This window comes from Macrosteles quadrilineatus, unplaced genomic scaffold, assembly GCF_028750875.1.
Source record: "Macrosteles quadrilineatus isolate MER2022 unplaced genomic scaffold, UCM_ALF_1.0 Scaffold_3__2_contigs__length_128488019, whole genome shotgun sequence".
Taxonomy (NCBI): domain Eukaryota; kingdom Metazoa; phylum Arthropoda; class Insecta; order Hemiptera; family Cicadellidae; genus Macrosteles; species Macrosteles quadrilineatus.
Window position 1 is genome coordinate 62,576,519 of NW_026542596.1, and position 14,596 is coordinate 62,591,114.

Below are 14,596 nucleotides of genomic sequence, written 5' to 3' on the forward strand. Positions count from 1 at the left end.
CGTCTTGCTACAGATTTTTATCGCAATCCATAACACTGCCTGGAGTCTCAACCATTAAATCGTGGATTGCATCAAAAGAGTGCTTTACGCCAGGTTTCAATACACGACTTTTGAAGCAAATAAAGTTGAAAGTTACCAGCATGAACATAATGGAAAAGGCATGCGTTGTAATGTTCGACGAAATGTCCATTAAACAGGCCCTGGAGTATAACACAAATTTTGACATGATTGAAGGATATGAAGACGCTGGACCTCTTGGACGACAGCCAAAAATAGGTAAGCAGGCATGTGTGTTTATGGTTCGTGGGCTTTATTACCAGTGGAAGATGCCTGTTGGTTACTTCATAACTAAAAATGGATTAACTGGTAATCAGATTAAAACATTAAACTAGATTGTGTTAAAGGCTTGACGAAAACTGGTCTGGAAGTGAAAGCATTGGTATGTGACCAAAATAGCACAAACCGAACAGCATACAATGCTCTTGGTGTTTCGTTAAGCCAACCTTGGTTTGAGGTTGAAGCCAAAAAAATCCATGCTTTTTTTGATGTGCCTCATTTAATCAAATCAGTGCGAAACAACCTACTGAGCCATGATTTTGATCTGAATGGTAAAGTAATTTCTTTTGGCGACATCAGGTCACTATTTCAAATAGATTCCACTAGCAATTCAACTAGAGCTGCCCCAAAATTAACTCCTGCTCACATCAATCCTAATAACTTCCAAAAGATGAATGTCGCCCTTGCAACCCAGTTGATGAGCCATACCACAGCTTCAGCTCTGAGGACAGTTGTCGGAACGGGCCAACTACGTACCATCACAGCGCTAAACACTGCAGAATTCTTAGAATTTATGAATTCTCTATTTGATGTTCTGAACAGCCGAGTTAAGAAATCAAAAAATCCGGACAGTGATGCTTTAAGTAACAACAACCCCCATGGGATTGAACTACTACAAAAAGCCCTTGACATATTTATGCACCTTCGAAAAATTGGTTGCAAGAAACCGAAGCCCCCCTGTTTTAATGGCGTGCTCTTAACTATTAATGCCCTGTTATCTCTTTTAAATCATGAAAATTGCAGTTATCTTCTTACATCCCGATTGAACCAAGACCCAATAGAAAATTTGTTTTCGAGCATCAGACAGCGGGGTGGTTGGAGTAAAAATCCAACAGTCCGTGTGTTCCGGAGTTCTCTAAGACTTTTCTGTCTGCAGTACCTGATAGAGCCACCGAAGACCACATCATATGAACCTGACCACGGCCAAGTTTTAGAAATTGAAGCTACAAACACAGCAGCAACAGATGCATCAATTCCAGTCCAAGATACACCTACTCAAGATAATAGCAACGTTTTCACCAGTGATGACGAACAAGATGAAGAAGAGGATATATATTCGCTAGACGAAAACATTGACACAGAACCGGTAACATTAGAAACATGTTCACAACAGTATTATGCTGGTTATTTAGCAATGATGTGTTTCAAAAAATTCCGTTGTAAAAAGTGCCTCCTTCGCCACTGCAACGTCAATTCAACTCTTAATAGTGCCTCTGAGCTCCTGATTCTTCACAAAACATTCCCCAACATCAAACTGGATTCTTTTTCAGGATTAAAAGCTCCTTCCACCACATTAATGGCTACTGTGTCGAAATCCCTTTACGTTTACAAACAGTATTTTAACAAGATAGCCCACAAAACGAGAATTGTAGCTAGATTGTTAAAAATTACGAGAAGATTATTAAGTGAAACAACGCTAACAAACAATGGTTGTGAAGAACACGAGTCCTATTTACTCTTCACATTATTTAGAGTACTTTTATATAAGCAATGCAAGTGGACCACGGCATCTCTCAAGACCGCATCGATTGACAAAATGCGTATCCTCCATCACGTTTAGTGTCTAAGAGAATTTAAATAGCCAGTGCTACTTTGACAAAGGAAAAAGGTTTCTGAGGACGCCTCTTAACTATTGGTGAAAATTGATCAGTTGATTATATGTTTTTATTTATTTCTTTTGATTGTTGTTCCTTCGTAGAGTTGAGAAGGAAATTAAACAATAACAAATATTTGTCCCTACGTACATATTTATGTTCTTGACACTTGTAAAAAGGATACCCTGTATAATGGTGTATATAAGGTTATTATTTTGTACTGATAAATCATTTCAACTATGTGTGCCTATTCACTGTATATGTGTATGTTTGTTATTTATAGTTTACCAGTTACAGTTCAAGGAATCTTTATCCTAATTTTTGGCCTGATTTTTTGAAAAAAAAAATGACAATTGTAATCTTTAAACGTGTATTCAATTTTACAATATGATATCCTATTTAATGTAGGCCTACTGTAAAGTGCATTTTTTTCATTCTTTGTTTGTAGTTTCTATTTTAAAAACATGTTTTGACAGTTCTGCCTTTATTACATAGCATAATCTTCATAGTTTTGCGGAAAGCACTACAAAAAGCTATTTGTTTATATTATAAAATTATTCTATTAAGGAAATATTTGAGTAAAGATTCTTAATACTTCTTTGTGAATAACGTACATGTTATCACTTTAGTAATTTAAGCTAATGCTATTGTTTTAGCATTAGCCTACTGTATAACATCAGTGATAGTGTTTTTCCATTGTAATTGGGTTTTATACGACTTTGTTAAAAAAAGTTCCAAAGATTTGCTTAAATAGTTTGTGAGAGTTTGTATTGTTAACTAACTAAGACTTACGGCCTAAATTTTTATTTCAAAGTTTACTTAAAATCTATACGTGTACGGTATACTTTAATTGTTTGATAAAAAAAATAATTACTTAACTATACGTGTACAGTATTGCCATTGTATTACACAATTTCGTTTAGAGCTTCTGTTTTATTTAGAAAATATAAATAAAATTAGAAGCTTCAACATTTAAAGTTCAGAAGTTTATTTTCAATTCCACTCCAGACTGAGACATAAACATCACTAATATTGTTTACCTCCAACTAACATATGATACATTTAACATATGATAATATGTGAATATAACATTATAATACATCTTTCCCCTTTAAAAAAACAGCAAACAAATTTGAAAGAATTAACTAAAAACAATAACCAACCAAACTTTTCCCTTCTTTTGAGACCATTATATTGTATTCTGAAATCTTGATGGTAGCTTGATTTCCCTACGAGGTCTTAGTTGTACTGGCTCGTCTTGCCTTGGAACCGACTGGGGATTGTTTTGTTGAGTGAGTGATGGTTTCAGATGGCGGCGATTTCTTCTTAATGTAGCCCCGTTATCACCTTCTACCCAGTAACTTCTTGGAGTTGGTCCTTGGTTAACAACCTTTCCTTGCTCCCACCTTCCTTCATTTCTGAAGACAACTCTTTCGTTATTTCTTACAACCCTTAAGTCTTTGGCTGACCGATCATAATATTTTTTCTGCAGCTGTTGTCTTGTATTTAACCTGTCTTGTACTCCATCATTCAGCGTTGGTTTCAGCAGTTCCTCGGTAACAGGGATCGTTGTCTTACACCTGCGTTGAAACATCAGCTGAGCTGGAGAATATCCCAGATGCTTAACGGGCATGTTCCTAAGCTCCAATAAAGCCATTTTCAAATCCTTATTGTCATACTGTACTTTCCTTATCAACTCTTTGGCCATTCCAACTGCCCTTTCAGCAAGCCCATTGGATTGTGCATAGCCTGGACTGCGTGTCACAATTTCAAAATTCCATTCACGGGCAAATTCCCTCATTTGGGCACTGTTGTAAGGGACATTATCCGCTACCATTATATCAGGAGGGCCAAATCTACTGAAGATGTCTTTGCATGCTGATATTACAGACGTTGCTGATTTACATGGCATTTTAACCAGCTCCAACCAGTTTGAGTAAGCATCCATCATGACTAAGTACACATTTCCTCCATATGAAAATATGTCACATCCGATACGCTCCCATGGTCTGGTAGGTGTAGGATACGGCATAAGGGTTTCCTTTGCATTACTCCTGGAAAACCTTTCACATATCCTGCAACGAGCCACAAAACTTTCAATGTCTGTAGCCATTCGTGGCCAATAAAGTATTTGTCGAGCCCTAGCTTTGCACTTTTCAATTCCTCCATGCGCGATGTGGATTCGCTGAAGCATGTCCTGTCGTAGCTGTCGTGGCACAATCAGTTTGTGATTTAAAAACAATAAACCATCTTCTTCAGATACCATATGTCTTTGGTTCCAATAGTGGCGTACTATCTCTGGGGTGTCTTGCTTCCTTTCTGGCCATACTTCTTTGCAGTATCTCTTCACAATAGCAGTTTCTTGGTCCTCTTCAGTGTAACGCTGGAATAATTTCTTCTTCTCTTCAGTCATAGGCAATGAACTTGTTAAACTGTGTACTTGAAATTCTGAAGACACTGTCATTTCTGTGCATTTCAATGCTGCTCTTGACAACGTATCAGCAATAAGTTGGCTACTACCAGGTAAGTACTTTACTTCCAGATCATAATTCAAACACCTTAGTCTCATTTTCTGTAGCCGACCTGGTACCACGTGCAAATCTTGTTGAAAAATATTTACAAGCGGCTTGTGGTCAGTCTGAATTGTTACTTTATAGCCATAAATAAACCTATGAAACTTCTCAACAGCAAAAACTATAGCTAGAGTTTCCTTTTCGATTTGCGAATATCTCTTCTCTGTATCAGTCAATGAACGGGACATGAAAGCCACTGGCTGCCCACTCTGCAACAAACAACATCCTAGGCCATCTTGAGAAGCGTCTGTTTGTATTTCAAGAGGTCTTCGAGAGTCAAAGTATACCAAAACTGGTTCACTGGAAATTAATGTCTTGATAATCTTCAGAGCATCTTCATGCTCTACGGTCCATAAAAAGTCCACATCCTTTCTTGTCAAATGTCTGAGGGGTGCAGTGATTTTTGCTAAATTTGGTATGAACCTCGATAAATACTTTAGCATGCCCAATAACCGCATTACCCCTTTCTTGTCCGTGGGTGGGTCCATTTCAACTATGGCCTTTACATAATCTGGGTCGGGTTGGATTCCTGCAGCTGATACTATGTGTCCCAGATACTTAACTTCGCTCTTCTTAAATTGCATCTTGTTTGGATTAAACTTGATTCCAAGTTTAAGGGCTGTGTCCAAAACTCTCTTTAAATTTTCGTCATGCTCTTCCGATGTCGTTCCTCCTACAATAATATCATCATGTACTATGTTAACTCCCTTCAGGTTTCCAAAGCATTTGTAGTTATTTTTCTGGCACAATTCTGGACCCGAACAGATTCCAAAAGGAAATCTACAAAATTGGTATCTCCCAAATGGGGTACTGACTGTGCACAGTTCTCGACTCTCCTCATCTAAAACAATTTGAAAAAACCCATCCTTAAGATCCAAAACAGTAAAATATTTGTAACCACTCAATGTTACCAGAATATCATCAGGGTGTGGCATTAGAAAGTGCTCTCTCATTACCGCCTTGTTCAATGGCATCGGATCTATGCAGATTCTCAAAGACTTATCGGGTTTTTCCACGATCACCAGAGGATTGACCCATGCTGTAGGTTTGTCAACTTTTCGAATCACCCCAGTTTCCTCAAGTTGGTCCAACTTTTCCTTTAGTTTTTCCTGTAAACTGTAAGGTACTCTCCGTGATTGTCGAATTTGTGGGATAGCACCCTCCTTAAGCTGAATATGATGAGTGCTTGGAAACTGTCCCAATCCTTCAAAAGCTGTCTTGTAGCCGGTTAAAACATCGTCCTTATCCTTAAAATTCAAACATATCGATGACACTCTCTTAATGAGTCCTAAATTGACACAATCGTTTAGTCCTAAAATTGGCAGTTCATGTTCGACATTCACTACAGCAAAATTCACATCTGCAGTTACACCTGTAATTGTTTTACATTGTAACTTTACAAGACCTAGTGGTTTGATTTTGAATTTTTCATCTCCCCAGGCTGAGAGTACATAAGAACTACGTTTTACGTGAGTAATGTTCATTTTCCGTACACAACTAGCAGGTAAAATACTGATCTCTGCACCTGTATCTAGTTTAAATTTAACTTGTGTACCACCAACAGTCAAGTTTTCCGTCCATGATTTTTCACTTTGACCTTTCACTCCACTAATGTTTAAGCTTACCGAGCCTAAACTAACATCGCTCACACAAGAGTCTTCATTGTGTTGTTCCTCGTTTGTAACAGCATGAGATTTTATAGTTTTACTCCTACAAACCTTTGCAAAATGATTTTTACCATCACATTTTGAGCATGTTTTGCCATATGCAGGACATTTACCCCGAACATGTTTGTAGCCGCAAAAGCTACATGGATCATTCTGTTTTTCTTTTGCAATACTCCGTGAAAGTTCTTGATTTGGTAAATTATTAACAACACATACACTGTATGGATCCGACTTAGTCCCCGAAAGCTTGGTTTCATTGTGCTCTACAATAGTCCTACATTGATCCTTGCTACTCTCTACAATCATACAGAAATCAATAGCTTTTTTCAAGTCAAGTTTTGTATCTCTTAATAGACGCTCTTGAGTACTTTTATCTCTTATACCTAAGACAATTCTATCTCTAATCATATTGTCAGGTTCAAGAAACTCGCATGATTTAGCTGCTATTTTTAACTGCATAACAAACTTACTGAAGTCTTGACCTTCTTCCTGCTTCAATCTATAGAATTTAAACCGCTCAAAAATGACATTTTTCAGAGGACAACAGTAAGATTCAAACTTATCAAGTACGCAATCAAAACTATCTTTGTAATTATCTTCAAATTTAAAAGTATTATATACATCTAGGCCATCATCGCCTAACAGATTAAGCAGCTGCGCAATCTTAATTTCATCCTTAAGTTTCTTACCATGACTAGTAGCTATTAAGTACAGTTCAAACTTCTGACGAAATCTTTTCCAATTTTCACTCACATTTCCTTCAAAACTCACAGGTTCAGGCAACCTAAACAATCCAGATACTTCCATTATTTCTTCTAGGTTTCAAAATACACCTGACACCATGTTTTATTTAGAAAATATAAATAAAATTAGAAGCTTCAACATTTAAAGTTCAGAAGTTTATTTTCAATTCCACTCCAGACTGAGACATAAACATCACTAATATTGTTTACCTCCAACTAACATATGATACATTTAACATATGATAATATGTGAATATAACATTATAATACAGCTTCTGTTGCTAGATTAAAGAAATGTTATGTGTTGAACAAAAATAAAAGGGTTTCTTGCAACATTTCTAAGCAGCAGTTCATACTTTATTCATCTTTAAAACTCTACTTCAATAACCTTTAAAACAAATTTAACAATTTCTTGGCAAAGTATGTATGCATGTATGTACCCAAAGGACTCTGAAATCGCTTGACAGCTTGTAATGATACTTTCTGGCATTATTAAGCATTATGCCCCTACTTAAGGATGGTATGTGTGAAGTTTGGTGCAGATATGTCAAAAGGGCTCCACCCCAGAGGGTTTTAAAGTGTCCAATGTCAGACTTTTGGAACTACAATGTTTTCAAATAAATATAATTAAAAGCAGATGTTTGCTTTCACTAACTGTTTTGTAGGTTTGAAAAATCACAATATTCTGTAATGGTCATGATTTAAAATAGTGCCACACTGTTCCCACAGAAAGCAGCACAGAAAACTATTTTTATCTTGGATAAGTCCTAATATATTAAACCCCGATCGCAGCACACCTGTGCACTCAACAACGTTTAAATTCTCCACTATTAAATATGTATACATAAAAAGTAAAAACCATTAAATTATTAGCCTATAAACAGATAGTACACCTGTTGCTCGAATTCGAGCAATTGTAAAGTATAACCCGGGTAACGCCGGGTAACTGATAGTAGCTTTAAAAATTAGTACCTTATGTAGGCCTATGTTATATCAAAATAAAAACATGAAAACTTAAAATAAATAATGAACTCAAAAGGTTCGCGTACAACAACTATTTTATATTTCGAATAGAGATTGAACAAGTTGTATATCTATATTCGAAACTTAGGACATAATGAAGTGTCATGTAGAGAGATTAGTGAACACAATATCTCTATTCAGTTATCGTCTTGTTATCAGCAAGAGCAAGCTAGATGTTTGTACCGATATTCTCCAGCACCTTCGCGGCAGTTGTAGAGTGACGTGACAACACATCCGACAACGTAAGCTACGGCTACGGCTACGGCGACGGCACAGCGCTCCACCGCACCGAGGACGCTCACGACATCTTGCGAGTAAAAATTTAACTATTTCCTCCCTCCCCGCACGTCCCTCAGCCGCAGCGGCCTAGCGGCCTCAGTCAGATATCTGTAGTAGGGGTTATATTATCTGTGGTAATAGTCATACTACAGATGATGTGAATGTTTATTTACTATCAGCTGTCTGTTTTGTCTCCAATATTGTTCCTTGTCATGAAAACATTAATGAGAAATACATTTGATTATTTTATAGTTTAAATTAGTTTTTTGTCGTAGTTTTGCTTAGATTATCCCTAAACACCTCCACTTGGGAGAATAATTCAAGAGTACTATTATATTACTAACCTAAACAAATGATTTTTGAACTGTACGGTATAGCCCCCTCTACTGTACAGAATAGCCCCACCCCCTGGGGCTATTTCGTACAAGGTAACTTTTTTTTAAATTACCAATTTTTACATGTAAAAAATGCAATAGTTCCAAAATGTTTATATACAATCAATAGCCAAATAATTAAATTTTATATTTATTTACTTGTGTTTAAATTACTTTCACTTCGTAATTTGCGATTAACTACAAATCTCCCTTATGTGTACGGTATAGTCCCGCTCTCCCCTACACATTTTCACATCTGGTGGGAATTTTAATTGTAGGCCTATTGTTCACATCAATACCCAACTGCGGAAAAAGGCTACCATCGTGTGCGTAGAAATAATATTCCATAGGCCCTAGCTACTTAGGTAGTCTTACTGTCTAGCTAGACCAGATATGTGTTACTCTCTTGACTGTTCATGAACACCATTTGGATTAACTATGCTGAAAGTTCATCACTAAATAAATTACAATGTAATTACAAGCTATTCTTTATTCAATTTTTATGTTTGTTTCATCTAGAAAATAGCAGACTTTGGTTTAGCTACCAAGTTAGCTTACCCGGGAGAAACCCACAAGACCATGTGTGGAACACCGAACTACATCTCACCTGAGGTAAGATAATAATGTAGACTATTAGAACAACAATGGCAGGGTCCAGGTTATAATCACGCTTTAATTCACACAAGCAACCTTAAAATTTGAAAGCCAGCACTAATCACCTGGCAGTTTGACTTTCTCATAAGCCGAGTAAAATCACAGTTAGTCTCGATTAATGCAATAATTTTAATAAACTTCTAACTCCTTTAAAAAACCTCCTTTTGTGGGCTTCCAATTAATCAGCTTACACATTTTTTATAAAGAACCCATGTTTATTGAGTATAGAACACTATTTTTCTTTCGTCCTAGGGTGCTAGGCACGGGCCCGGGATTGTTTTTCACATTACTTCAGGCTAGACCTAGGGGTTGCTGCATTATCAATTAGATAAAATCCATTGGTGATTGGCGGGGTTTGAACCCAGGACATCAGGGATCGAAGTCCAACGCTCTAACCACTAGACCAGCTCACTCCCCTGATATAGAACACAAACCAAGGACCATAACTATATTGGCTGACTCATTTAGTGTGGTAGATTATCAAGAGCCTGTTGTGTGTTTGCAGATCGCCCTGCGCAGGACCCATGGTCTAGAGACTGATGTCTGGGGTCTCGGCTGTGTGTTGTTTACGCTGCTGGTCGGACGACCTCCCTTCGACACCCGAGCGATACAGATTACGCTGGAAAGAGTGATCAACCTTGATTATCATGTAAGTCTGACACATTACATCCTCCACTCAGTTTGTTTTTGTTCAGTTATCATAAAATATTATAGCTAAGGTATGTTAAGACATACAGGTGTCCATTCTTTATGTTGTACATGTATTCTTGCAATGTCCAGACCTAACAAAACCACTTAAAAGAGGACTACAGTCGAACCTCGTTAGTACGAAACATAAATTTGTTTAAATTCCCTTAAACTTTCATAAAGGTCAGTGCTAAAAACACCTCTATACAACGTAGTATTTAGGTTAAAAACCTCCATAAGACAAATTTGATTGTGACATGGGCTAGGGCTGATTAACCTCTATACAACGAATATTCTTAGCACAAAACCTCTACAAGACGAATGCGACCTCTATAAAACGAATTTCTCATGATCCTATCTCATGATCTCTATAGTACGTAGTTTTCAAAACAAACAAAATCTATATATTTTTATATATCTTTAATTTAATTTAATTAAATTTTTTCAAATTTTTATATATCGATATATATATATATGTGTCCATCCGCACGATAACTTGAGTAATTTTTGTCCGATTTTGATAAAATTTGGTTTGAAGGTGTAAGGCGGGATAAACTTGAATGAGTTCGCGAACCAGCATGATCGGACTATGGGAACGGGGGTTTGGGGTAAAAATAGGTTTTCCCATTTTTGACCCTAAAAACACAAAATTTCACAATTTCTTTTTAAACCGTTTTGTAGAGCTTAAAAAAACAAATAATTTAATATATTGAAGCATTATTATGCGCTTAATTGTTACAGAGAAAGTTCAAAAAAATTTTAATTTTAAAATTCCCATGTTATTCTTATGGAGAATAAGTCAACTGTTGTAGTTTGCTTGTTTATGAACATATTTTGATAAAAGTTGGAAAATACATTAATTTCTTACTAAACCACAGTACTTTCAATATTCTACATAAAAAAAAACTTGTTTACCCTCCCTGTTGCAGCAAACCTAAGTACTCATTAAACTAATTCTGTTTAAATAGGGAATAATAAATGTGATATTTTTAAGGAGATATTTTAGTATGAATCCAATCAGGCAAATGGAAATTCGCTAAGTCTGCAGGTTTGCTGTGGCGGGGGTATTTTTTTACAGGAAGGTTCTTTTTCTTTAAATGTTCAAAGATTTATGAAAAAAATTTGCTATCTAGATTCCTGACTATCTATCCAATGAAGCCCGGGACTTGATCATGAGATTGCTGCAAGAGAAGCCAGAAGATAGGATACACCTGGATCAGATACCAAGCCATCCATTTATGAATGATACGCCATCTGTGCCGTTTTATAAACAACAGGTGAGTCTGTAGTGTGGAGGTGATAATATTAATGTCTTACGGTGAGGTTTGTAAATTATTTTAACAGTTAGTTTGGTCAATAATAATATAGGACATGTAATGGGAAGCTGAAAACCCCAAAGTTTAGTTGGTCTAGTGGTTTAAAGTGTCAGACTTCAGTAGTGAAAGCCTGGTTTCTAGTTTCTACCAATCACAATTTTTTGTCCCACCTTCACATCATAGGATGTAAGCTCTTGAAACCATTTTGATTTTGTACAATACTTTATGCTAGGCCTAGAGGATTGCAGCTTAAAACCTTATATAAAATCCATTGGTTATTGGTGGGATTTGTATCCGGGACCGAGAGACCAAAGTCCAGCACTCTATGGCTACTAGACCAGCTTGCTCTCCACTGCCAATAGTTTGCCTGCTGGTTTGAAGCTCACATCAAACTGTGGGTCAACCTATCTACAAACAGCCATACAATTATTACTTTTGTTTTGGTGACTCAATAATCAATGAAAGTTTGTTCAGTCGTACCCCATGTAATAGCTATAAAGTTTTTTTGGTTAACTGTGAATCAAACAGTTTATATTGATTTTATATTGAAAAATTGTCAAGATACAAAAAATTGGTAGTTTGCTCATGTTTATTGTTAGGATTATTACCAACAAAATTTTTAATTTTATGTCACGATTCTTTTGACTTTATTAACAAATTTTGAGATATGAATGGCTTAAAACGAGCATTTAGGGGACTTGTGTCTGGCAATAATGTAATTAAATACAATGTATGTTTGTATAGAGCGGTCACACGGTGGAGAGTGGTCTAGGGACTACTCTGGCGACGACTGGATGTACTCGTCAAGACACGTTCTCTCCTCATCACAGCAAACACGCTAGTATACGGTCAAGGTGAGCAGGGTATCGTAGCAATTACTGGGTTTGGTTGAACCTTAGAACCCTGGAGATTACACTAACCGTTTGCACTCCGTTTATTCATTAATGTAGTTATGCATTTTTTTATTATTGTTTTGGAAGTATCATGGGTATTTTTGTTATAAGATTGGCAATATGTTAGAAATTCAGTCTTTCGCCTAAATATTGGCTGTGAAGAAGGAAATTAATTATTCCTTTTTTAATCATGTTTTGCCTCATATAGAAATACAATAGGCCCTACATAGACATGCATTAATTTGAAAAAAAAAAAACTTTCAGCAAACACACAATAAGTAAAAAGCAGCAAAATGCCTAATCAGAAAAATTCACCTGTCCTGACAACTTCAGTATACTTTAGGTGGGCCTTGCGCTTTATCTCTAACAGTATCAAACTCTTAGATCACTCACTCATTAATCAGATCTAATAGTCTACTACACTTTTTATTCTGGTGAACCCACCTCAAAGTTTAGTTAGTTAGTTAGATAAGTAATTTTAGGGGCAAATCCCCCCCTATCCCCCCCACGTATCGGTATTGACTTTTGACAATTGATTCTCCATACCAATATCAATGTTCTAGTTTCAAAATTCCACACATCCCTAATTGTAATATAAAAAAAAACGTTTTTAAAATAAAGGACAGTAAAATAAAGGCTCTTCTGAATTCTGTTACAGATCATTAGACAGACGTGACACCTCTAAGGTGACGAGCGGACTGAGACAAAAGTTACAAAACATCCTCCCTCTGCAAGGCAGGTCTCCTATGAGTCCGAACTTCCTTCCATCTCGTCAGCAACAAGCGTACTTCCACGGAGACCAAGACCGACTGGAGACAAGCACTCACAGCAGGAAGGATCGGTCGATGCAGGAACTGGTCAGATCAGGATGTTCGAGGCATGAGTCAAGCTGCTCTCAACAGTCTCAACGCAGTAAGCAATCGTGTGAAAGAATGGGTGGGAGAAGTAATTGTGACGAGGATAGGTGCGAAAGTGTGAAATGCAGTTCTCACAAATACGGAAAGAACGACAGTTGCTGCGGAAGCAGTCACAGTCGTGCTCGTAGCCAAGACGGAGTTGATCTTGATATGAAGAATATTCAATGTCGGACATGTGGTCTGGCCAGTGAGGGCTTGTACTCCCAGTGTCTACAATGTCGCAGGATAGACCATGTTGACGACGGCTGCAGAAATCAGGAATGCGATTGTTCTAGAAGATCAAAATGTCAGTGTGAAAATGAACGTGAATGTTTACCAGCGAATGATCGTGTTAGGGAACATAGAGAAATATTGCACAGCGTAATGAATACTGAGAGAAAGTTTTTGCCTGACTTGAGACTTGCTTTGCCAGAACCAGGTGGGAAAAGTAGAACGCCCCGCTCCAGATCATCTGAACGTTTACCTCCACAAGACGAAGAAGATGAGGATGCTGTTAATGAGTTTGTGGGGATAAAAATCAACAAAAATGAAAAGAGGAATTTAGATCATGTTCCGTTGAATGTTCCCCCTCTCTGCTCAGTGAGATTGAAGCCTGCAAGGTATAAAACCAGTAATTTCGTAGTGAGTATCTTGGAAACTGGCGAAGTGTGTTTGGAGAAGTTGAAGAAAAGAAAGAACGGGAAGAGAGAAAAAGTTGTTGAAGTTTGTAGGATATCAAGTGATGGATTAAGGGTGAGTGTTTGTTTGACTACAAATTAGCAAACTTAATTTACAAAATTAAAAGAAAACTAAAACAACTTACTGTTCCCCATATATTGTCTGCAAAGTTGAGATAAGTATATTTCTCCCTTCAATTAGAAAACCTGGACTAGATCCTGGATCCCCTTTCCAAAATCTCCAAACCTGACATTAAATTAAGTATTTATTTGATTTAATACAAAATATTTATTTAAGGTACCGCTAGCTTTTTAGTTGACAAATCAGACTAACCAATAATCAATAGGCCAGCAACAAAGGCTTAGGCTGTTCCAATACGTTATAGTTTAAGTTTATGCTAATCTTTAGAGATACATTAAAGTCTGAATGAGCTAATCTTTGGATTCCCGTATGGCATGACTGTAAACCAAATTGGATGCGTCAAGACCTGTACTTTCTCTTAGTTTTGAATGCTGCATACCCCCATGAATATAAAATACAGCCTGTCAACTCTTCTTATACCTCTCTGCGTTCCTCTTTAGGTATTATCATTGACTATACATCGAGTAGACTTCCCATCCAATGTAAAAATTTGTAGCCAAGAAACTAGATTCAATTTCATCTCAAGTTCAGGACCATCTCACCAGAGGGCACTAGTGTATTGGGTTAAATCTATTTAATAGGCAAGCATGTTTCTTGAAAACCTTTTTTCTCAGCTTGTGTGCATCACAGGGAAAATATAGCCTAAGCATGCATACTGTTAGAAAGATATATATATTTTTTTATTTAAAGAGGTTAGCGGCCTTTTAACCTTGCATTTGCCTGTCAAGTACAAGGATGAAC

The 14,596-nt window shown here is 36.9% G+C and overlaps 1 protein-coding gene across 1 annotated transcript in view; it reads left to right on the forward strand.

The window, feature by feature from the left end:
• The window catches only part of LOC128990718 (serine/threonine-protein kinase PLK4-like), a 38,987-nt gene that overhangs the window by 12,955 nt on the left and 11,436 nt on the right, over positions 1-14,596 (forward strand). The window contains exons 5-9 of the mRNA XM_054413252.1: positions 9,110-9,202; positions 9,750-9,893; positions 11,065-11,208; positions 11,992-12,101; positions 12,799-13,789. Coding sequence (XP_054269227.1) covers positions 9,110-9,202; positions 9,750-9,893; positions 11,065-11,208; positions 11,992-12,101; positions 12,799-13,789 — 1,482 coding nt within the window. The remainder of the gene's footprint in view (positions 1-9,109; positions 9,203-9,749; positions 9,894-11,064; positions 11,209-11,991; positions 12,102-12,798; positions 13,790-14,596) is intronic.